The sequence below is a fragment of the Gracilinanus agilis genome, chromosome 1 (assembly GCF_016433145.1).
Source record: "Gracilinanus agilis isolate LMUSP501 chromosome 1, AgileGrace, whole genome shotgun sequence".
NCBI classification, from domain to species: domain Eukaryota; kingdom Metazoa; phylum Chordata; class Mammalia; order Didelphimorphia; family Didelphidae; genus Gracilinanus; species Gracilinanus agilis.
This window is the reverse complement of record NC_058130.1, coordinates 123,905,631-123,930,581: the sequence shown is the minus strand read 5'-3', so window position 1 is coordinate 123,930,581 and position 24,951 is coordinate 123,905,631. Positions and strand designations below refer to the sequence as shown.

Here is a 24,951-nt window from a genome sequence, read left to right as displayed (position 1 = left end):
TAAAAAAATATCCTCCTAACACTGAGTTTATCTTCTATTTGATTATCATTTCTAATTTGATATTCAACATATCAGGTCTACAGTATAACTGTTTTTGAAAGTGGAATGGACACTTTAAGAACATTAACTTATTAAATTACTGACCAATAAAAAGGCTTAAAAAAAAGACTTCGAGTTGTGTCTAGGTTAAAGCATATATTATAGAAACCATTACAGATTATTGTTGGTATAAATATAATATATAAAAATTCATGGATTGTAGCCAAAGTTCTACTTAGAGAAAATTTTTATCTATGAGGGAAAAATAAGTTGTTTTTACCAATAATATTTAAAAATTAAAATATATTTAGGGGGCAGCTGGGTAGCTCAGTGGATTGAGAGTCAGGCCTAGAGACGGGAGGTCCTAGGTTCAAATCTGGCCTCAGACACTTCCCAGCTGTGTGACCCTGGGCAAGTCACTTGACCCCCATTGCCCACCCTTACCACCCTTCCACCTATGAGTCAATACACAGAAGTTAAGGGTTTAAAAAAAAAAAAGAATAATTTATTAAAAATTAAAATATATTTACAAATGTTTATATACCCAAAAAATGTATCAGGAAGAAAATAATTATAATGAAACCTCAAAATCATGGAAAATAAGATACCAAAATGCAATTTTTTTGAGATTCCCACTGAATTTGCTTAAATATTCATTCAACTTTTACTTTAGAACAAATAGTGGCAAATTTTACCCAAGAAATAAGTGCCCTGAAAATCAGAATGAGCCATACAAAAAACTCATAAGTAATATTTAAAAAAAATCCAAAGACTGAATAATTGGAAAAAAATGAAAAAAATAAAAAAATACCGACATGGAGTAGGATAGATAATTACAATATTAAATATTAGAATCTCAGAAATTTTGTTATATTTCCTCCCTCATCCACAATAAAATTTTTTAATCCTTACATATCAAATTTAAGGAAATCATGAATGAAAACTACGCAGGTCTTTTAGAACTGGAAATGAAATAATAGAAATTATCTGCATATAAATTATTAGAAAAAATGAAAATGAAAACACTCCAAAATGTTATATACAAAATCTTCTAGGTCTAAGGGAATATAAGTGATCAAAAAGCTACTGTTCATTTATAAAAAATTCTCAGTAAGTATCACCCAAGACTTGGAAATTGATAATTTAAAGAAGTGGAGAGTTCAGAGCACACTTTCTTCCATTCATTCATTCACTGATTCATTCATCCATCCATCCATCTATTCATTCAGTCATTCATTCCATTTTATTTATTTATTTATTTGTTCATTCATTCATTCATTCATTCATTTGTTTGCTTGGCTGTTCATTTATTTATTTAGTTGTTTGTTCATTTATTTATTTATTTTTTAGCCCTTAACTTTTGTGCATTGGCTCTTAGGTGGAAGAGGAGTGGTAAGGGTGGGCAATGGGGGTCAAGTGACTTGCCCAGGGTCACTCAGCTAGGAAGTGTCTGAGGCTGGATTTGAATCTCTAGGCCTGACTCTCAATCCACTGAGCTACCCAGCTGCCCCTCAGAGCACACTTTCTGATACATGTAAAGGGAGCTTTCAGTGAAATAGAAAACAAAGATTTGCACATGTTCTTTATAAAAAGGTCAGGGGGAAGCAGACTTTTTGTAACTGAAACACAGGAGCCAAGAAAAATAGAAAGATGTACTCATTTGTTCAAATGGAAGGGACCAAGTGGGGATGAATTTTTTTTCTTCCTAAAAGGGGCATAAGAAATAGTTGTGTTTTTGGTACCTTAATACCTTTAAAGATCATAGAAAAATGTAGATCCAACTGAGAATCCCAGGCTTTATTGATGTATTCATGATCTTAAGAGAAGATAGAAATGGACAAAATAGATGATGATAATAGAGATCAGAGGAGGAGGAAGGAAAGGGAAATTTTTATCTTATAATAGAAGTGAATAAAATGAAGAGTATTTAAATTTGAATAAGGAATGGGGGAAGGGGACATCTCATGAACTTCATTTTCATCTGATTTTGATGAGGTAAAATTGGATAAAAATTATGTATGTACATACGTTGCCAATACCCATAAATATCACAGTAAAGAAGTAAATTAAATCAAAAAGGGAAATGAGAGGGAGGGAGAATGAGGGACTTTCAAAAAAAATATCAAGAAGGGAATTAAAATGAATGGAAAACGAGGATAATCCTGGATTATGTCCTTGGAGTAAAGGGAAGAAGAAGAATGGTAACAAATTTTCATTTATAGATTTTGTATGTTAGACATATGCCATTGTAGGCCTTTTTTTTCTTTGTATAGAAAAGTGCAAGGAAGAAGGAAAAAGTTCAAGAAGAAAGGATGTAGAGAAAGACAAACTTATTAATCATTATGAATATGAGTAGGATGATTTTACCCACACTTTGGAAGAGTACTGGGGAATGTATTAGAAAACAGAAATAAATAGTATATTGCTTACAAGGAGCACAGTGATACATAACTATTCAAATGATGTAAATTAATTTAAAATGAAGAGCTGGAAAAAATGCTGGGCTTCAAGTATACTCAAAAAAGCAGGCACAACTATTCATGATTTCTGATAAAGCTATATAGTAGTCATAGATATAAATAAGTGGCAAAGTTACATTGTGCTTAAAAGCACATTTGATCATAAATCAGTACCAAGACCTAGTAAATACGCACCAAATAGCATAGTATCTAAATACTTAAAAAAATTAATTAAATTTTAGGGGAGAAATACATGGTAAAATTATAATGAAGAATATCTCTGAGAACTCTTTTTATGCCCAGGCAGTTTTAACTGAAAGATTAGAAAGACATTAAGGACCTATAAGAACTTAAAAAAAAATTTGCAATGATAGGTCTTTGGCAGTTAGCAAAGAGAGTTATGAAGGAATTCAAATATATCTTTGCAATGCTTAGTACCTTTCAAGAAATTGATCAGATATCAGAGTATATAAAGACCATATGAAAACAGAAAAGTAAAGTACTGACAAGAGTTAGGCTTGGGTTTGGGAGTTGTTGGGTTTAAAACTGACCTCGTGAAGAGGGAATTCTTTGTTCTCTTTGTTCTGAGTTTATACTTTGTGAAAGGGAATCCTTTATTCCCTTTGTCTATTTGGAGTTAACACTTGGTTAATAATAACTTAAATACCTCTACTTAGGAACTCGCCAGATTTTGAAGCCTGGATTAACTCTCCTTTGTCTACTTTTGAATTGAGAATCAACAAAAGCTTGAATACCTTACTTTAGTACTAGGTGGAGTAATTTGTAAGCCACTTAGAGAGCTTCATCCTTTCAACTCAATCAGTCAGGAAATGAGAATTCACACTTTCATAAACTTAATCAACCAGGAATCTGAGAATCCTTTTGATAAGAATTTACACCTCCAGAGGGCAAGAAATGGATCTCACAGACACTGCCCTTTTGGCAATGCTAGATGATTTAGAAACTGATTGTCCCCTTTGAAGAGGGGATGGGACAAGAGGTCACCATAAAAGCCATGGAATTCTTTGGCTTCCTGCTGGTATTGTGTAGGCAGTCTGGTGGGGACAGTCTTGTGGAGATTGTCTTGTGGAGATTGTCTTCTGAAGATAGTCTTTGAGGGAGCTTTACTGGAGACTTTGGCTTGGATCTCCCCTTCAAATTGGTTCAGACTGCTGGCCTGCTTTGTGGATGAGTGAGTTTCCATCTTGGAGGGGGCCACCATGGTTACTCACCACTGATCCTCCTGGCTGAGGGACTAGTATAGGTATTTTCTCTAACCTCTTTCACATTTCTCTACTTTGTTTCCCCTCTATTTTGGTAAATAAACTTCTGACTCGAGATATAATAATTTCGACAACCATGTTATTTTCATATAATTTTAAGTTCAACCATTAAATTTAACCCTTAGATCAGACACTTCATAATTATGTGACCCTAGGCAAGACACTTCACCTCAATTACCTAGTCCTTACTGCTCTTCTGCCTTGGAACTGATACTTAATATTTATTCTAAGAAAGTCAGGGTTTAAAAAAAATTAATTGGAACCTAAGTAACATTTCTAAAGAATTGTTGGCTCACTTAAGTAGAAAATAGAGAAAAACATAAAATTTCATTGAAAAATATTAGGACACAGAAACAAAATCCCAAAACTTTTAGGATATACCTAACGCAGTTTTTAGAGGAAAATTTATATTTCTAAACACTTTCACAAAGGAAGCTGATAAAAATAACAAGTTAATGAATTTGATATGCAACCAAAATATAAACACAAATAAAAAAGGCAACTAAATCCATTTATCTATCTATCTATCTATCTATCTATCTATCTATCTATCTATCTATCTATCTATCTATCTATATATCTATCTATCTATATTTATTTATTTATTTTAGGGTCTTGACTTCTGTGTATTGGCTCCTATGTGGAAGAGTGGTAAGGGCGGGCAATGGGGGTCAAGTGACTTGCCCAGGATCACACAACTGGGAAATGTCTGAGGCTGGCTTTGAATCTAGGACCTCTCATCTCTAGGCCTGACTCTCAATCCACTGAGCTACCCAGCTGCCCCCAAAATCAACTAAATTTAAAAACAAATTTTGAAAAGTTAAGAAGATACTAATAAAATGGAAAGAAAAAAAAATTTTTTGAACTAGGAGCTGTTTTTAAAAAAACAAAACTAAAAATATGTAAATATCTAATCTGGTTTAAAAAAGAGGTAGTAATACGACCATTTGCATTTTGAAGCAGACTTTCTTTGTTTTCTTCGTGTTTTTTTAAAAATTTGTCTTCTATTAAATGATAAATATGGAAATAAGTTTTGTATGACACCACATGTATAACCAATAGAGAATTACTATCTCAGGGAATACCCCAAATTGTTTTAACCAGTAAGTGCTCAAAAATAAAATGTTAATAAAGAAAAAAAAACACATTAAGTTGGGTTAAAAAATGAAAAGAATATGAGAATGAGTTGTTTTCCTAATTTATTTAGCATGAGGGTGTATGGATTATCATTTCTAAAATATCAGATGTTAAGAAGCAGAATGGCTTGCTATGGACAATTTTTTAAAGAAATTTATTCGAAAAGGACCTTGTTGCCTGGTTTTAGTAATAAATATGGAATACAATAGGAATCATATTTGTGATATAGTTGGCATTAGAATCCAGGGTCAATGCTTGTTCTTTAAAACCTAATTTATAGGCTCCCTTAGAGAATAGAGGTTTCTCCTAAGTTATTAATCCTTAGGGAAAATATGTTTCTTGTCTTATCCTGATGAAACATGAAACTACCGCTGGCCCACAGTATGATTTTGTTTATACCATTCCCTTTCCATGCATTTTTTCCTTGACTTTTTTCAGGATAAACTTTTATTATTATTCCTAAATGTATTATTCTAGTATTATTTATTTGTTCTTTTGTTAGCTTTATATTTTCATCTTTAATTCTTCACTCTTCTTCATTCTAAGTCATCAGTTGTCAAATCTTGCTATTTATATTTCTACAATATCTTTCACTTCTGTTCTTTTTACTCACATTGCCATTACCATAGGTCATCCAGGACTTTATTCCCTCCCACCTGGCCTATTGTAGTAGTGTCCTAATTGATCTCTTTGTCTAAGGCAGTGTTGGTGAAGGCTTTCAAATTGGCATGCCCAAACTGCAGCTTCAGGGGCCTGTGAGTCCCCCGCATTACCCCAGAGAGTGGAAGCATTACCCCAGAGAGTGGAGGGAGGAAGTGCTTGCTTTGGGGGGTTGGACAGAGGGGTGCGGCATGGAAAAAATGTCCTTGGGTGCTGTGGAGATGGGGAGAGGAGCAGCTCCCAGAGTGTTGGCTCAGCACATGCGCCAATAAGTCACGAAAGCTGGTCTAAGGCCTCTCCATACAACAAGTCATTCTACACATAAATGTCTACATGATATTCTCATAAATAATGCAGGCGATCATGTTATTCTCTCTACTCAGTACATATCATACCAGTGTCTCCCTATTGTCCCAATTCACTTTTTTAAATTATTCATGAATCCTTCCCTTCCCTCCCTCAAGACCTTCCAGAGGGACTTTATTTTTACTCTTCACCTGAGTTACACCTCTGTCATGTCTGTAACAATGCTGTGGCCCTCCCAATTGTTTGGATTGTACTCTTGAGAATTTCTTGTTCCTTTTTACCCCCTTTCTTCAAGTGTCATCATCTGTATGAATATTTTCATGGTCCCCCTTCATGCTACTTCTTTCTATCCCTCATATATTTTTCTTGCTTTTTATTTACTTTTCATTCATTTCTGACTCTTTATGTCTCCATTTGGGGTTTCTTTGGCAAAAATATCGGAGTTGTATGGCATTTATTTCTCTAGCTCATTTTGCAGATCAGGAAATTGAGACAAATTGAATCATGACGTGCCTGTGCTCACATAGCTTGTAATTGTCTGAGACTTATATTTAAAATCAGAAGAGGAGTGTTCCTGGTTATAAGCCCAGCACTCTATGCAATGGACCACATCGATGCTCTGTGCCACATAGCTGCCACATATATTTGTCTTATATTATTTTGTTTGTTCTTATTTATATACATGCAGTATTTCTTGCTACATAGTAATTGTCCAGAGGGCATGTGCTATTTCAGTTTTGCTTTTTTATCCACAGAGACTATTGCAGTGTGTGGTTGTTGGGTTAATTATTATTAGGTATCTAATACTGATTAAAATTTGAAGTTTTTTTTTAAGCTTAAATTTCATGTGTTTTCATTAATTTATTCACTTAAACCCCCTACCTTCCCTCTTAGAATAAATATTGCGTATTAGTTCTAAGGGAGAAGACTGATAGAGGGGCTAGGCAATGGGGGTTAAGTGACTTGCCCAGAATTATACAGGTAGGAAGTGTCTGAGTCCAGATTTGAACCCAGGACCTAGGCTTGTTTCTCAATCCACTGAGCCACCTAGAGGCCCCCCAATTTCATGTTTTATTATCATTTCTTATTAGTCTATACTTTATTCTTTTCAGTTTTCTACTTCTCTTTGGCATGAGCCTGAATACTTGTTGCTAATTTAATTGATTCCTTTTTGGAATTTTATACATTCCGTTCAGCTCATTATTATAGATACTGTGATTCAGTTTTACTGCTCTGTGGAAGCATAGTGCTCGTTTTTACTTTCATTGCCCTTTACTTCATGATGCTGTTATGACAGTGCCATTTACAATATATTGCAAGAAGAAATGTGTAGATGAATAGATGTATTCTTAACAAGTTTATGATATGATGACTATAGTTATGAAGAGAACAGTTTGGCATTCTCTTGAAGTTCTTTCAATGAGTCTTGGGATGATCAAATAGCTAATTTGGAGGTGTATGTGTGTGTGTTTGTGTGTATATATATATATATATATACAGGATAGCACGACGGGAATTGTTCTTTTTCTGGTTTTCTGTATAATTTTTGGGAAGCTATCATGAAAACTTCGAAAGTGATCAAGTAGACCCCAACCAGATATGGAAAGGGACAAGTTTTTGTCCCCTTTTAAATTTAATAAACATTTGGTTTGATTAATTCTTTTGCAAAAAACCCCCCAAAAAACAACCATGCATCTGTGACACAGTGATATTGTTTGGCCATGGAAAACAGGAAATGATGCAATTAAATGTTTAATTTCTATCTTTCTTCATAAATTAAGACTATATTGTATTATAGTTAGCAGTGTATGTTTTACAGAGGCAATTTCATGTAGTATATATTTTTAAACTGAGGTCTCTGGAGTGTGGGTTGTGAAAGGTCTATGAACTTGGAAGGGGATAAAAAACTTTTTTTAAATCCTAAAAAAATTAATTAAATTAGAATATTTTTCCATGGTTACATTATTCATATTTTTTCCCTCCCCTCCTCCCTTTCCCCTCCTGGAGCCGATGGACAATTCCACTGAGTTATACATATATTATTAAAATCCTGTATTTTTATTAACCTCTAACTGAAAATGAGCATTTCCTTAAATTATGCTTGTAGGCAATAGAATGTTATTAATGAGGAGGGTTTTCTAGGTTTTTTCAGATTGCCACAGGAGGCCATAATAAAAAAATGGTTAAGAATACCTGGAGTGCATTAAAAACCAGCCTGGAAGCCAGAAAGACCTAGGTATGAGGTCAGACTCTGATTCATACTGGCTATGTGACCTGGAGAATGTCTTAGTACTCCAATTAAATTCTTAGTACTCCAAGCCAGTTCATCGAATAGGGGCTTTTTAACTTCTCTGCCTTCTCCCCGACTTCACAGACCCTTTTGGAAGTCTGGTTAACTTATAGAACTTTTCTCAGAACAGTATTTTAAATGCAAAGAATTAATGCATGATTACAAAAGATATCAATTATATTGAAATACCTATACACATATTTTTCAGAAGTCACAGATTCCAAGTTAAGATGTATAATTGAATTTACTTTTATCTTATTGGTTAGTGTTACTGAGTCCAGTTAAGTTTTGCAGGATGTTTTCAGAAGCATTAAATACCTGAATTTAATATTAAACATTAAATTTAATTAGAAGTTCTAATGCACTATAAGTATATGTGAAAGATTATTGGTCTTGAAATCAGAGTATCTGGAGACAGATTTTTGACTCTGCTATGTATATACTTACTGTGGGACCTTGTATAAATCTTATGGTTTCTGTTTCCTCCTTTTTTAAAAATCAGAGGTACCTTTCTGATCTCTAAGATCCCCTTTATTCCTTAATTTTATGATTTTACCTATTTGTGCCTATAAATGTGATCAAATAAATACAGTAATTGTTAATCTCAGAAAAACAAATGAAATAGCATTTTAAAATGGAAAGGTTAGAATTTTTAATTTTTTTAAGCTTTATAAAAGTATTTTAAGTATTACTTCATATTAGGGGACAATTATTTTTAATAGTTTGATAAACACACAATGAAATTTAAAGTATATTATCTATAGAAAAGGATAAATTATTTTTATTTTAGAAGAGTTGTAAATGAATATAATTATGATTTTAAAAGTGAATTTAATAATAAACATAAGGAAGAGGTTTCTAACAATGGTAATCTTTGTCAAGTTATATTTAGTTGATAATTATGTTAATAGCTAAATATTTGCATATGCCATTTAGTTTCATTTTATCTTACCTGGCAATTAATAGATGGAAAATATTACTTTAAACCATTTTACTCAAACTTACTAATAGTGGCTTATTCTAATCATAAAGTTGGATAAGTGGACAACCAATCTTACAAATCCACAAATTATATTAAGTTATTTATTCCTTTAAAATTATTATTGAAATTGAGTTTTCTTTGAAACAAAGGAAAATTCCTCCTTTGTCTTTCTTTTTCCATTTATTTTGAATTGGTTATTTAATTTGTGTTCTATTAATAGCTTTGTTTTTAAAATTATAACTTTAAAAAATTTGTTTATACAATTTTAGGTATGCCATACCTCCAGAGCATGGAAAGCGACTTGAACGACTAGCTCAAGGTAAAATTATTTAAAAAAATTCTTTTCTAAACAATTCTTTTAGAAATTGTTGATTTTTCCTTAACACTTATATAGATTGCCAGTTTATCATTGTTTAATTAAAAAAATTTACATTTAATACTTTTATTATATATCCCAGTATTGGATAGCCATTTAAAATGTATATCTTATAAATATATCTATTTATTGATATTGGAGTATCTGTCTACTGGGGGATCCATGCTGCTTTTCATTTGCCCCATGGTGATCATATGACTACAATTTCCCGATTTAGAGCCACTGCAATGACAATTTTTCTTTTCATTATTTAACTTCTTTTCTTTACCCTTAGAATCTCATTGAATATAGTTTAGGATTAGTTTGAACTGATATTTAGAGATGAATCAAAATAGATAAATTATAAATGCCTGATTATCAGAGGAATCTAGTTTTAATTGCCCTTGAGGAATTTACAGTCTATGAGGGGGACAACATGCATGTATAATTATATACAAAATAATAATAGCTTATGTTCCAGAGGGTCTTATGCATATTTCTTTAAAAAAAAAATCTGTGATGACCTTTTGCAGGGCTCTTGGAATGCTTTTTTTTTTTCTGGAGCAGTATTTTGAGAAGAATGCTGAATGTTGAATGCTGTCTTAAGGAGAAATGATATATTTAAATACTACTATTACTAAAAAAAAAACCAGAAGGTTTTATGAAGATACTTTATTGAAGTGTGACTTATTTACACATATTTTAGGATTTTAATTCTAGTAGAATTTCATTGTGAGATATCAGAGAATCAAAGCATATCTTTATCATGAACATCAAGAACTGCTTTACTTCAAGGAACAAGAAATAACATTTTGCTTTCACTCTTAAGGGATATTAATTCCTCTAAGGAACCTATTTTATGTTCAGAGACATTGAAAACATAACTGTAAGGGACAAAACTTTTTTAAAGGCATTATGAAGATCATTATTTTGTCTGGTTGAAGAGCTGAATTATTATATTGATGTACTTTTATATATTTGATATGTTACAATGTTTTCTAGCCTATTGACTATGGAATTCTATCAAGGAATTCATGAATTCATACGTATACAGACATTATCTTGATCTTTATTTAGTGTAAACTAGGAAATGTAACATTATATTAATGGAATGTTTTACACATGTGTATTTCTATTTTTCAAATAAAAATACATATTATTATGATAAAATACTTTTTTTCCATTATATATTTTCTTAGTAGATGTTAAAGGTTCTACTAATTTCATGTGGGAGTATAGGGATAGAGAAGATGCACATGAGTCCTTCTTATTAAAGAAGGGAGCTCATATTTAAACAGGTTAAGAAACATTTGTGTATTTCTTCTGTTGGAATTGAAACCAAATACTGAGGATTTTAAAAAAAAGTCATTTATGTGGAAGTTGTTGGAGAGGAAGTAATGATTTACAATAAAGAATAAGAGAAATAATTGAAAATCATCTAAATTTTTATATAATTGGGAGCCTTTTTATTTCTAAAGATTCAAAAATGAGGTGTCAAAAGGAAAACTTAAACACGGTGGCACATTTGAATATTTCTTACCAGCTTTCCTAGCATTTGGAGAACTTTCCTATCATGATTACCCTTTTAATACTCAGAAATTTAAAAAGAATTTGTTCTTGAAGTTTTGATTCAAGACGTTAATGCTTTTCTTACATTCTTTTGTGTGATTTTTCTGATTTTTGAAGTAACCAGGTTCATGCATTGTACATGACTTTTCAGGTAACCACTCATTTGGTTTCCATGCGTATAGGAAAATAGCATTGTTGATATTTTGGCTTTCTTATGTTCTCTTTAACCCTAGCTAAGTAAAATGAATCTAACTAGACTCATTAAAAACCTTAAATACCTCTATAAATCAAGCCTTTAAGTTTTCCATGTTACCAAACCACTCCTTTCTCTCCTTTAGAAATGTATAATATGTAATGTAGTCCACTTCTTCCATAAATTCTTTAAAACCATTTTATAAATCTTAATCTGCTATATAATTGCATTGGTTTTTTTCCTCTACATTTGAGGGAGAAATTTCTTTGTTCTTTTATTTTTTCCTTGTCTGACAATTGTGATCTTTTATTTTCTGATTTGTTCTAACTTCTTTTTTTCTCCAATGTATTCCTTCTTTCCCTTGTGCACTTAAACTTTCTGAAGTGCCAAGCTTGAGATCCTTCCCCTTTTTTTTCAATTTGGGGGAAATTAATTAATTAATTTAGAATATTTTTCCGTGGTTATGTGATTCATATTCTTTTCCTCCCCTCTTCCCATACCCCTCCTATAGCCAATGAGCAATTCCACTGGGTTTTACATGTGCCATTGATTAAGACCTATTTTCATATTATTAATATTCACATTAGGGTAATCACTTAGAGTCAACATCCCCAATCATATCCCCATCAGCCCATGTGATCAGCAGTTGTTTTTCTTCTATGTTTCTACTCCCACAGTTCTTTCTCTGGATGTGGATAGTGTTCTTTTTCGTAAGTCACTTAGAATTGTCCTGGATCCTTGCATTGATGCTAGTAGAGAAGTCCATTACATTCAATTGTACCACAGTCTCTGTGTACAATGTTCTCCTGGTTCTGTTCCTTTCACTCTGCATCCATTCCTGGAGGTCATTCCAGTTCACATGGAATTCTTCCAGTTTATTATTCCTTTTCAAGACAGTAGTACTCCATCACCAACAGATACTACAATTTGCTTTCAGCCATTCCCCAATTGAATTGGAAAATGGAAATTTTCCAATTTTTTGACACCAGAAAGAATGAGACTATAAATAATTTTGTACAAGTCTTTTTCCTTATTTTTTCTTTGGAGTATACCCAGTAGTGGTATGGCTCGATCAAAAGGCTTTTAAAGCACTTTGGGCATAGTTCCAAATTGCTATCCTGAATGGTTGTCGATATTTGCCTTTTAACCAATTTCTTTGTTATATGTTTCATAGAACTTGTCTCATTTTCTCTTTTAGTTAACATAGTAGGGCTCTGAGGCCAAGAGTCAGGATCTTGAGTACAAATATGATACACTTACTCTTTTATGTTGGATAAGTTATTTAGCTTTTGATTCCCACAGTTTCCCCAACTGTAAAATAAGTATAATAGTAACACATCCTGTGGTTATTGTGAGAATCAAATGAGATAATGTTTGTAATGTGCAAAGTGCCTGTCCTTTGTCAGCTTGTCAATATTATTATTGTTGTTTTGTGTTTAATTGTTGGATATATCCGTTTGTGTGGAAAGCAATTTGGATAGAAACTGTGCCCCATTGTAGAAATTAACTAACCCAGATCTCTTTATTCTACTCCTCATAGTTATTCTTCCTTCAGTTGCCTGAGTGCTTATCTCTGCCTCACTTCCTCCTGTCCCTCTATGGACTCAAGTTCCTATAGGAGTTCCAATTTGTCATCTTCTATTTATTCTTAGACATAGTTATTTTACAGTTTACCATTACTACCCAAAGTCTCTATATCCCCTTGCTTGAATGATACCTTTTTAACATGAGAGTGCTCTTTAGTGAGATACCATACCCTCTTTGATTTGAGTCAATATCAATACTTCTTCATTTCTTTCTTCCATTTTCAGTCTGTTCATTTTGTCTTTTGAATTTTGTCCCAAAAAATGTGAGGTTTATTCCTCAGTTTATTCCATAATGCTTCAGTTTTGATCCTCTATGTTTACGAATTGCTTTAAATTCAAGTTGCATTTTTAACTCTTGATACTTGAAATCTGAAAAAAAGAAACCCATTGGTCAGTCTTTAGCTTATTAAAAACAGCCTTTCAGAAGTGGACTAATTTATTTTATTATTATTATTTCCTTCGTAATTGTGGCATTTCTGTTTTCTTTTAAGTTAAATATTCTGCTCCTTTTTTTCTGAGTTTCTAACCCCTATCTCTTTTTAAAATAATATTTTATTTTTTCTCCAATTAAATGTAAAAACAGTTTTTTAGCATTCTTTTTTTGTGTTGAGTTCCAAATTTTCTCGTCTCTCATTTTCCCTTCCCATTCCTTGAGATAAGGAATCTGATATAGATGTGTGTTCATGTAAAACATTTCTCCATATTAGTCATTTTGTAGAAAAAGGTTATGAAAGCAAAAAAAAAAAACAATGGGAAATATGTTTTGTTCAGCATTTAGACTCCTTCAATTCTTTTTCTGGTGGCAGAGGGCAGTTTTTTTCATGAGTCTTTCAGATTGTTCTTGATTCTCTGTTTTACTCAAGATAGACAGGTTTATCACACTTCTTCATTAAACAATAGATAAATTGACAATAAACAATGTAATGCTGGTTCTGCTCACTTCAATTTGCATTATTTCATGAATATCCTTTCAGTTTTTTTCTGAAATCACCTCTCTGTCATTTCTTTCAGCACAATAATATTCTATTACAAAAAGCCATTCCACAATTGATGTACATACCCTCAATTTCCAATTCTTTACCACCAAAAAAAAGAATTGTTTAAATATTTTTGTACAAATTAGCCTTCCCTTTTGCTGGATCTCTTTGGGATACCAGACTAGAAGAGTTATTGATGGAATCAAAGGTTATGCACAATTTTAGAACCCTTTGGACCTAGTTCCAAATTGTTCTCCTGGATGATTGGATCAGATCACAACTCTACTTCCAGTGCATTTGTGCCCCAATTTTCCTGCATCTCCTCTAACTTCTATCATTTTCCTTTTCTGTCTTATTGGCCATTGGTGATATTATTGGTGGTACCTTAAAGTTGTATTATTTTGCATTTTTCATAGGTACTGTGTAGATCTTCCTTTTTATTTTTTGATAAATAATTATAAATTAAGATACTTTTTTTGAGAATTTTAATCATGGTACTTTGTTCAAGTCTGCCTTCAAGGCACTCCCTAGCTCTGGAACCCTGAGTCAGTCACTTAATTCCCATTTCCTTGCCCTTGCCACTCTTCTGCCTTGCAAACAATTCATAGTCTTGATTCTAGGATTGATTCTATTGATATGGTACTTTCTGATTTCAGTGGTATAACCTTTCCTACATGCGCTGTAGATCATGTTCCATATATGATTTAGGGATCTGTTTTCAAGAATTATTGTGGTTCAAAATTCATTACCTTGTGGCTAATCAATCTAGTGTTGAGACTTTTTGAACTTAACTAGTCTTGTCCTTGTATGACAAGCATGTAGTTCATTAAGCATTTGGTTCATACTCCACATCTTCCCAGTTTGGTAGGACTTTTAGGAGCAGGAGTAGTAGGAGTAATAGTAGGGCTTAGGAGTTGGGATAGTGGGAGCAGTAGTTGGAAGAGTAGGAATAATAGCAGAGGATTTCGCACATTGGAAGTCTCTTTGGAGGCCTCTCCCTGTCATTGCTGATCTCTGCCAGCATCTCCATTTTGAGGAAGTACCTATTTTCATTCCTTTCTGGGCAGTTGTCTTGAGTGTCCAGGGCTTTCTCTGTTATGTTCCTGAGCCAGGCACTTTAACAGTATTTATCATTTGTTTGCCTTTATATTTGGGCCTGGTTTGTGGCTCCCCAAAACAATTATAATAGTAACACCAAAGATCACCAATCACAGATCACTCTAACAGTTATAATACTAATGAAAATGTTTGCAATATTGTAAGAATTACCAGAATGTGTGTCAAAGTGACACAATGTGAGCAGATGGTATTAGAAAAATGAAGCTAGTAGACTGGATTTGCTGCTGATCTTCAATTTGCAAAAAATGCACTATTTTCAAAGCACAAAAGGTGAATCATAATAAAATGAGGTATGTCTATAAAACACTTGCTTAGCCATTCCTAAACTGATGGACACCTCTCAGTTTCCAATTCTTTGCTACCCCAGAAAGAGGCACTATAAATATATTCCCTTTTCTTTATGTCTTTGGGTTATAGACTATAAAGGTAAAAATTATTAGTGGACTGAATATATCAGAGTGTGGTTTCCACGAATTGATTACCCAATTCCAAACGATTTTTTATTTATTTAATTTTTTAAGGCCCTAATATCTTTATATATATCCTTCTATATTAATTTTATTTGTTATAGGGCTAGGCAGTGGGGGGTTAAGTGACTTGCCCAGGGTCACACAGCTAGGAAGTGTCTGAGGCCAGATTTGAACCTAGGACCTCCTGTCTCTAGGCCTGGCTCTCAATCCACTGAGCCATCCAGCTGCCCCCACCAAATGATTTTTTTTTTTAACAATTTATTTAGATGATATAGGAAGAGTGAAAATAGGAGAGAGAGAGAGAGAGAGAGAGAGAGAGAGAGAGAGAGAGAGAGAGAGAGAGAGAGAGCGCAAGCACACATGAGAGCGCAGAGTAAGAGAGATCTACCTGAATGAGGTAGACTCTATGCTCAAGCTCTGGCTTTACTCTGGCAGGGCTCCAGAGTTCCCAACCAGAGAGCCTGAAGGTCAGTTAACAAGGGTTTTAGCCAGGAGGCCTCCTCCTAGATGAGGGGCCCCTCTAGAGGCTACTACCTTTAGGGAAGCTAAGGAAGGGAGTCAGCCTTTTTGGCTCACTCACGTGACAGTTCTAAGGTGTTAATTGGAATCGTAACAAAGGAGAAATATAAAGCAGTTCAAGGTCCTCAGCCAGAGCTCTTCCAACATCCAGTTCAAGATGAAAAAAAGAGAGAAGTCCCAGGAAGTTCTTTCAATTTAAAAGATAATTCCTTTGGTCACTTCTTGTGCCTTCCTCCTATTTTACGTGTGGCAATTACAACAAAGGCTTTGCTTAGGATTGCCCATGGGTCAGTGAGTCCATTCTGATTTGTCACCTACTTTTGCACACATGGATCTCAGACCTCCCTCACTTGAGGAGTAAGTGGGAGGTGTATGCTTTTAGTGATTAAATCTAAAAATGGGCAGAGGAGAGTTATTCCCATCTTCACAAGTCTTAGTAGTAGCATTACTATGTCAAAGGATATACACAGTTTTTATATTCCTTCCAGCATAGTTCAAAATTAATCTCCAGAATGCCTGGAGTAGTTCAGAATTCCACCCACAGTGTTTTAGTGTATGTATTTTCCCACATTTTCTCTATTTTTATTTTTCTTTTCTGTTTTGTTTGTCAATCTCTTAGTTATGAGGTAGAACCTTATTTATTTTAATTTGTATTTTTCTAAACAGTAGTGACGTATAGTATTTTTTAATATGACTTGTGAAAGCTTTGATTTTTCTTTTCAAAAGTATTTTTTTTAATTTCCTTCATCCATATATTGATTGGGTAATGGATCTTTTTTAATTGGTTTAGTATTGAAAAGTAAATTAACTTAGGTTGAATTGGCATTTATTATTTCATTAGTTCAGCCTCCCCATGAACTGTTACTATTTATCTTAATTGCTTTTATTTATAAGTGTGAAAAGTATTTTGTATTCATTATCATATAATCCCTTGGTCTGTCTTTGCAGATAGACTTGTAAGTATTTTATATTATCTGCTGTTAATTTAACTTTTTTAGGATTCTATTCTTTTCCTTAACCTATTTTAAAATTTATTTTATATTTAGATTTACCTAGCTTTAAGGGGAAAAATGAGGTCCTTCATTAGTGTATAGTTTTATTGTCTACTTCTTACTATAATCCATTTAATTTTTCTTCATGAATTTGGATATTATACTGTTTGGTACTTGATAATACTTCATTTTCTCTAGTTCCTGTTTGCAAGACTTAGTTTTCTCTGCTTATTTCTTTTATTAGGTCTTTTAAAAAAATCTAGTCCCTTATGATTTCTCTTTCTTGTCTTTTTTAGTGCCTCTCTCTCGTCTTGTATTTGAAAGTCAGGATTTCAACTATGCTCTTTTCCTCTGGAATATTCTTATTTCATTTAATATCTTTTCCCCTCCATTTGGAGTGTATCATGTTTTGATAGACAATTTATTCTTTTTTTTTTTAAACCCTTAACTTCGGTGTATTGTCTCATAGGTGGAAGAGTGGTAAGGGTGGGCAATGGGGGTCAAGTGACTTGCCCAGGGTCACACAGCTGGGAAGTGGCTGAGGCCGGGTTTGAACCTAGGACCTCCTGTCTCTAGGCCCGGCTCTCACTCCACTGAGTTACCCAGCTGCCCCCATAGACAATTTATTCTTAATCTGCCTTCTTTGCCTTCTGGAATCTTATATTCCTAGCCCTCTACTGCTTTATCTTGGAGCCTGCTATGTCTGTTGTGGTACTGACTGTTGTTATGAAGAAGTAGGCAAAATGTTTATAAGGAATAGAGGGCTGATAGGTGAGTAATGAATGAAGGGAATGGCTGAATTAAGGGAAATGAATCAGGTGGTATATAGGAAGGTAAGTGAATGGATGGTAGTATACATGAGGACTGTTCAAACAGGCTGTTCACTGAGGCTAGAGACAGAGGGTACTGAGAGGAAAATAGGCTGGATCTTCAGGCAGAGAAGGTATCTCTATTGTACAAAGGGAATTGGTCCAGTCAGAAATGTTTAGATCTGGCTGGAGGGTTTTCTATTATTAATTTCTAAGGTCCCTTTGAGGGAGGAGTCAAAGGCTCCTCCCTGCCAGTGAAATTGATGTCTGCAGGAAGTTAGGGCTGGGTACTTCTTGCCCAAGAAAATAAAAGGAAAGTAATTTCTTCCCTCTTCACCCTTTGCCTTAATATTAAATACAATGATTCACCAGAGGCTTTTGTGTAGATAATAAAGGGGATTTATTAATGTCAGGAATAAGCAGAGGGAAAGAGGGTTTCAGGGTTTGTAGCTGCTGCTAGGGAGAAAGCTGGTGCTGGGGGGAGGGAGGGTCACAGGAGAGGGTTAGACTGAGAGAGACCGGCTCTCCCAGTCAGGAAAGCTTCACTGCCCTCAAATAAAGTATTTATCAGATCACTAAAGGGGTGGCTTGATTTAGGATGTCCTACTTGCCTACAGAAACTAAACCCATGATGTCCAACCACCAAAACCACCCTTTCTCCCTGAGCCCAAAGGGAAATTCAGGGGAAATAGCAGGGATATAATGGAGAGATCAAGGAGAGGTCCAGAGAAATCAGAATAGGATCCAAATGCCCCAAAAGACAAAAGCACAGGTCAAGGCAAAGTCAAAAGCCAAAGCCAACTGGCAAAAGCCCCTCAGTTGGAACTTCAGCACTATTTATAGCCTCAGGCTCCAACTGTTTTTTGTGAACATTCTAAACTTCTAACTGTTACAGTTGAATTTGAAAAAGCAAAAAGCTCCTGTTGCAACCCTGCATTACACTGTGTATCTCTGGAATTTGAATGACTTCTTTCTAACTGCTTGAAGCATTTTCATTTTCACTGGGAAGGTCATATAGAAGAGTTATAGCATCTTTTGTTATCTCATTATTAAAGTTCTGGCATGCTAATAATTAGAAATCCATAGTTTTTTTTTTTGTAATGTAATTAATTGCTTTAAGGCCAATGTAATTGCAATCTTGAATTTTGTCAGGGACAAACTATTTTATGAGTATTAACATAGATGATTTGAGTCCTTATAGTGGATTAGAGAAGAGCTTAAAAGTTGATTACTATAATTCTTAAATATATAGGTAATAAACTTTCTGTTGAAACTATGTGATAGCAAACTTACAGTAATAATTACATCTGCATTTTCCTACTATTTTATCACAGGAGAAAATTGATGATTTAGCATCTTCATATTGTAATCATTGTACAGTAAAAACATTGCTATGGTTTTCAAGTAATCTCTCTTAAAATGACATGCCAACCGTATTGTGCAATGTATATAATCAGAAAATGCTAATAAATTAAAGTATGAATGAGGCATTCAAACTTAATTGAACTTTTATGCAAAACTGTTTTCAGTATAGTTCTTAGAAATGAAACAATAGAATAATGCTTAAAGATATTAGATTGAGCCCCCATTGACCAGCCATTTTCTTCATTAATTGAATAATGTTAAATAATTAAAATGATAAACTATCATCAAATGTAAGAAAGCCTTAACTGTTGTTTAAGTCAAGACAGTACTTGGTACAGACAATTAAAGGTTGGCTAATATATATTTCATTATTTTGTCTGCTCTTCATAATTATCACCCATTTCTTTAATATATAAATGCTTTCAATTTTGATTTCCATTGAAATCTTCATTGCCTTTACACCTATAAGTAGTTTATCCGTCTCAAAGACTTTAGATTTTCATCAGCCCTTCAGCTGCTTTCTCATGTATTTTTTTTCAATTTTATGTAGAAATAAATGTAACAAAAATCTTAAGCAAACTTATTGCAGGGGCAGCTGGGTAGCTCAGTGGAGTGAGAGTCAGGCCTAGAGACAGGAGGTCCTAGGTTCAAACCCAGCCTCAGCCACTTCCCAACTGTGTGACCCTGGGCAAGTCACTTGACCCCCATTGCCCACCCTTACCAATCTTCCACCTATGAGACAATACACCGAAGTACAAGGGTTTAAAAAAAAAAACAAAACAAAAAACTTATTGCAAATGTTCATTTAGAATGCCTTTGAATTCTTTAAAATGTTTTTATTTGAAATCATTTGGATAATGTATAAGAAAAAAGTATGGTCACAAGTTAGAAAAGACAGTATAGTGGATTTTTAGTTAAAAGTAATTCTATCAATGGAATGTTTTATTTTGGATATAAATTTATATCTTTAGTATTCCATTATATTACTTAAAATAGGCATTAAATTCTGAAACAAAGTAGTGATGTGAATGTTTCAACATTGTTTGAATTAGACATTAATACAAACTATACAAATACAAAGCTAAAGGTCCTGAGGGTGGCTTTGAGAGTTCTCACAGTAATCCACAGATGATCACAGGATGCCAAAAGCCAAGGTGGTCCAAGGTATCCAAGTAGAGAGAGTGTGCTTGAGATGCTGTCCACCAGATCCCAAACCCTTCCTCCACTTGGTGCAGCTCTGCAGTTCTTGTCCACTTGCTGGAAGCCACCACCACTCAGGATCCCAGGGAATCAGGATGCAGGGTTTCCTTAACACTGAGATCTCCCAGGGCTAGCAACAGTTTGTGCCAGCCACTAATGGAGTCTCTCTCAGAGCACAAGCAACTTCCTTCTCCTCCTTCATTCCATCTTGGAATATTCCAGCCCTTCCTGCTAGGTCCAACCTTAATACTTAATTAATTACTAACTAATCTTCCTCACAACACATGCAATTCCTCCAGTTCATTATTCCTTTGAGTGCAATAGTATTCCATCACCAACAGATATCACAATTTGTTCAGCTGTTCCCCAATTGAAGGGCATCCCCTCATTTTCCAATTTTTCGCCACCACAAAGAGTGAGGCTATAAACAATTTTGTACAAGTCTTTTTCCTTATTATTCCTTGGGGTATAAACCCAACTGTGCTATGGCTGGATCAAAGGGCAGATAGTCTTTTAAAACCCTTTGGGCATAGTTCCAAATTGACTTCCAGAATGGTTAGATCAATTCACAACTCCAACAGCACTGCATTAATGTCTCAATTTTGCCACATCCACTCCAACATTTATTACTTAACTTTGTTGTCATATTAGCCCATCTGCTAGGTGTGAGGTGGTACTTCAGATTTGTTTTGATTTGCATTTCTCTATTAGAGATTTAGAGCACTTTTTCATGTGCTTATTGATAGTTTTGATTTCTTTATCTGAAAATTGCCTATTGTAAGAAAGAAAATTTAGGTATTTATAGATATATATTTAAAGTGTGGCTGCCAGGAATCTACAATTCAGGTTGATTCCGTAATTAAATCAGACCCAAGTCAGCATCGGGTTGAGGAGTTTATTTACAATCTGGTAGGTAAAAAGTAGGAATAAAGAGAAAGGGAGAGGCTACTCCAGGCCAAAGGCCTGGACAGAGAGAAAAGTTTAAAAAGCTTAATAAATGAAGCTGTAAGCCACAAGGCCCAACAGCCAGATAGGCAGAGTTTAGAAATGGCCCAGCTAGGCCAAGGAAGTCAGCCTAACTTACCCACGTGACAATATAGAGTGCAAGCGTTCTGTGGTCTCAGGAGATGCTTCTGCTCCCAGTTCGAGACAGCAACTCCCCCCACAGGAAGTTCACTAACTTACTTAAAGAGATAGTGTCTTTCATCACTTCCTGTGGTCCACCTTTAATTCAAATGGACAAATGGCAGTTTCTACATTGATTTGTTACTTATTGTCACGTGTGGGTAACTCTTCTCCCCTCCCCACTAAGGGAGGTTAGGGTGACATCATTAGCACGCCTAGGTTGGGTAGATTTTTGACTATTAATGGGCTTGAGCTAATTCCATTTACACAATCCCCCCTGATGATCATATTGGGTGCCTAGTCACCCCAAGTGATCATGTTACACAAACATCTTATACTCACAAAGGTCTTCTAACTACAATAGTTGGAGGTAAGAGGGAAATGGAAAAGAGAGAAAGCAAAACCAATGTTTTGCTAAGCGCATTGACAAGAAACCAATTGGGGGCAGTCCCCTATTGGCATATCATGTACAATTAAAGTAGCTGTTCAAAACCCATCAGTCCATTCATTAGTACCCAAAGTTCATTCTGGATTGCTTGATGTAACAAACCCCATCAGTTCAATCAATTGCAACCCAAAGTTCATTCTGTATCTCTAGATTAAACCTAGGTTCTTCAGGCATCTCTCTGCAAACAGTTCATTCTCTGGATTAAGGAATCAGCAAGTTTCTTTCCCTGAGAGTTTTTTTTAAACAAATCAAAAATTAAATCTTGGATATAATTAAAATAAATAAAATCTTGGATTTTATAAAAATACAATCCCCCCTGACGTGGGTATTTAGAAAGAAATACTCAGATCAGCTCAATATAAATAGTTGAGTCATGGGGTTGTATGAGTAAATTCAAAAGAAAATGAAGAAAGAAAAAATATAAAAATCAAATAGAAGAAAATTGAAGCTTTTGAAAACGAAAGGCATTAAAATCAAAATCAAAATATCAAAAGTTATGTGCATAAATCTTTTTGAAGAAAACAAAATAAAATTATAACAGGCCCTTGTATTAGGGTCTAATCAATTATAATTTCCATCCTATTAGTCTGTAGGATACAATGCAGTAATACTGCACTTACCCATTTGCAACTAAGACTACAGGAAGTTGCCATTCTATAAGAGAGAAAAAAGGACCAGATTTATATGCAAGGGAAGTGTCTGTCATTCCCTTCACTCTCAGGAATATATGGGTGAGCCAGATGATAGCCAACCTGCGGTACCTGACTGGCAGTGTAGTGTGTAGAGTCCTATGTCTTAACATATGTTAAGCGTCGCAGATTTGATTCTTACACTGAGTTCAAGTCCTCAGTGTTGGCGTGGGAGTACCTCAATCCCACCTGTATATGTATGACGTCTTTAACCTTGTGCTCCTTGGCACTGTGCAGATGTTCTCAGCAATCCCATTGGATTGATCGGTTGGTCTCCATGACCTTGTGCTTTTCTTAGCATTATTAATGGCTCATGTGTTCCCTTCTCCTGGAATTAGACAGAAGCATTAATCACAGTCCCATAACATTTAACAATACATGGCAAGTTCTTGGAGTCTAAACCTTGTGAGTAAGCAGTAATATTACAGCAAAAAAAAAAAATATATATATATATATATGTATATATATATATATATATATTAAAATTATAGCATTGCAACAAATAATGAAAAAATTAAGTGATTATATGTATTGAAGTACAAGAAATGAGAAAAAAGACAAAAATATCAATTATTCTATTAAAAGATATTAGGAAAATCAATAAGAAAATTAAAATAAAATCAGGTAAAGAATCAAGACAAACCAATGATTCCAAATTAGCATTCATGAGTCTATGAACTGTTATCTCCAATGCAGGTAACAGGAAATAGTCAATCAGGTTCAATAGAAGATACCCTCTTTACATGTGAGCAATGAATCCAAGAGTCCTTTTCTCCAATATTTATAGCTGTTGGGGTGGTTAGTAAAATTTCAAACGGGCCATCCCATGAAGGCTGGGTTGCCCCAGTGCGCTGGAAGTTCTTTATATACACTTTGTCTCCTGGGTTCAGGTCGTGAAGTGAAAAGTCTCTTGGTCCTGCTTGTATTGCAGTTCCGGATTCATGGAGTTCACGCAGTCTGTGTTGCAATTCCTGTATATAAGAAGCAATAGAAGTATCTCCTCCTAATAGTCTAATAGTGATGTATATGCAGGAGAAAAAGGTTTAGCCTGTATAGGAGGATGTCCAAAAAGCATCTCATATGGTGAGATGTGTAGATCTCCCCTAGGTCTGCTTCTAAGATAAAATAGAGCTAGAGGGAGAATTTCAGGCCATTTTAGATGTGTCTTAGTACATAATTTTCCAATCATCGTTTTAAGTTCTCTGTTCATCCGATCAACTTGGCCTGAGCTCTGGGGATGATATGGTACATGGAATTTTGGAGTTATCCCCAGGCATGAATATATTTCAGATAAAACTGAATCAGTAAAGTGACTCCCTCTGTCCGAGTCAATACGTGCAGGCAGACCAAAACGAGGAATGATTTCTTTTAAAAACACCTTGGCAACAAAGGCTGATGTGGCTCAGGCAGTAGGAAATGCTTCCGGCCACCTGGGCAGTTGATCCACTATGACCAGACAGAATTTATATTGTCCAGCCTTTGGCATTGTTATGAAGTCAAATTTGTAGGTGCTCGAAAGGTGTGTAAGCCAATGGACGCCCACCAAAAGCCTTGCCACGAAAAGTGTGTTGGTTATATGCTTGGCAAGTAGGGCAAGCTGCACACACTTTAGAGGCTATAATGGTTATGCCAGGAGCTATCCATACTCTCTTAACAGAGTCCACGATGCCCTGGGTACCAAAATGACCATTTTTATGAATAGATTGGCAAATTTGGCGATAAAAGTGTCTAGGGAGCAGGGGTTTTCATTCAGCGGACACCCATACTCCATTTATCTGTTTGGCTTTAAATTTCTGGTTCCATTTTGTTACTTCCTTCTCATCATAGGAAAGTGATAAATTTAAGTCATCATTGGTTGTTAATGTTAAAATTAATTCAGGCCCTTCTATTGCTGCTAGGTTTGCAGCAATATCTGCCCGATTATTTCCTTTAGAGACAGGGTCAGTGCCACCTGTATGAGCAGAGCAGTGAACTACAGCTAAGGCTTTAGGTAGCTGGAGAGCAGAAAGAACTTCATTAATAATTTTTGCATTAGCTATAGATTTTTCAGCGGAGGTTAAAAATCCTCTCTGGAGCCATAACATACCCACTGCATGACATATTCCAAATGCATATCGAGAATCCGTATACATTGTAGCCTTTTTATCTTTGGCAATTATACATGCATGTTTTAGAGCTAAGAGTTCTGCAGCTTGAGCACTTAGATTTGAGGGCAGTGAAGCTGACCATACAGTGTTAAATTCTGTGACTACAGCAGCTACAGTGTAGCGTATACCATCCCTCATAAATGAAGAGCCATCAGTAAATAAAACTAGATCAGGATTCTCTAAAGGAGTGTCCAGGAGATTGTCTCGAGGCTTTTCAGCCATGGACACTAGT

At 34.7% G+C, this 24,951-nt stretch overlaps 1 protein-coding gene across 1 annotated transcript in view; it reads left to right on the top strand.

Annotated features, from left to right (window-relative positions):
• KDM4C (lysine demethylase 4C) overlaps positions 1 to 24,951 on the top strand; it is a 352,306-nt gene that overhangs the window by 60,041 nt on the left and 267,314 nt on the right. Inside the window, exon 6 of the mRNA XM_044677228.1 lies at positions 9,426 to 9,475. Coding sequence (XP_044533163.1) covers positions 9,426 to 9,475 — 50 coding nt within the window. The remainder of the gene's footprint in view (positions 1 to 9,425; positions 9,476 to 24,951) is intronic.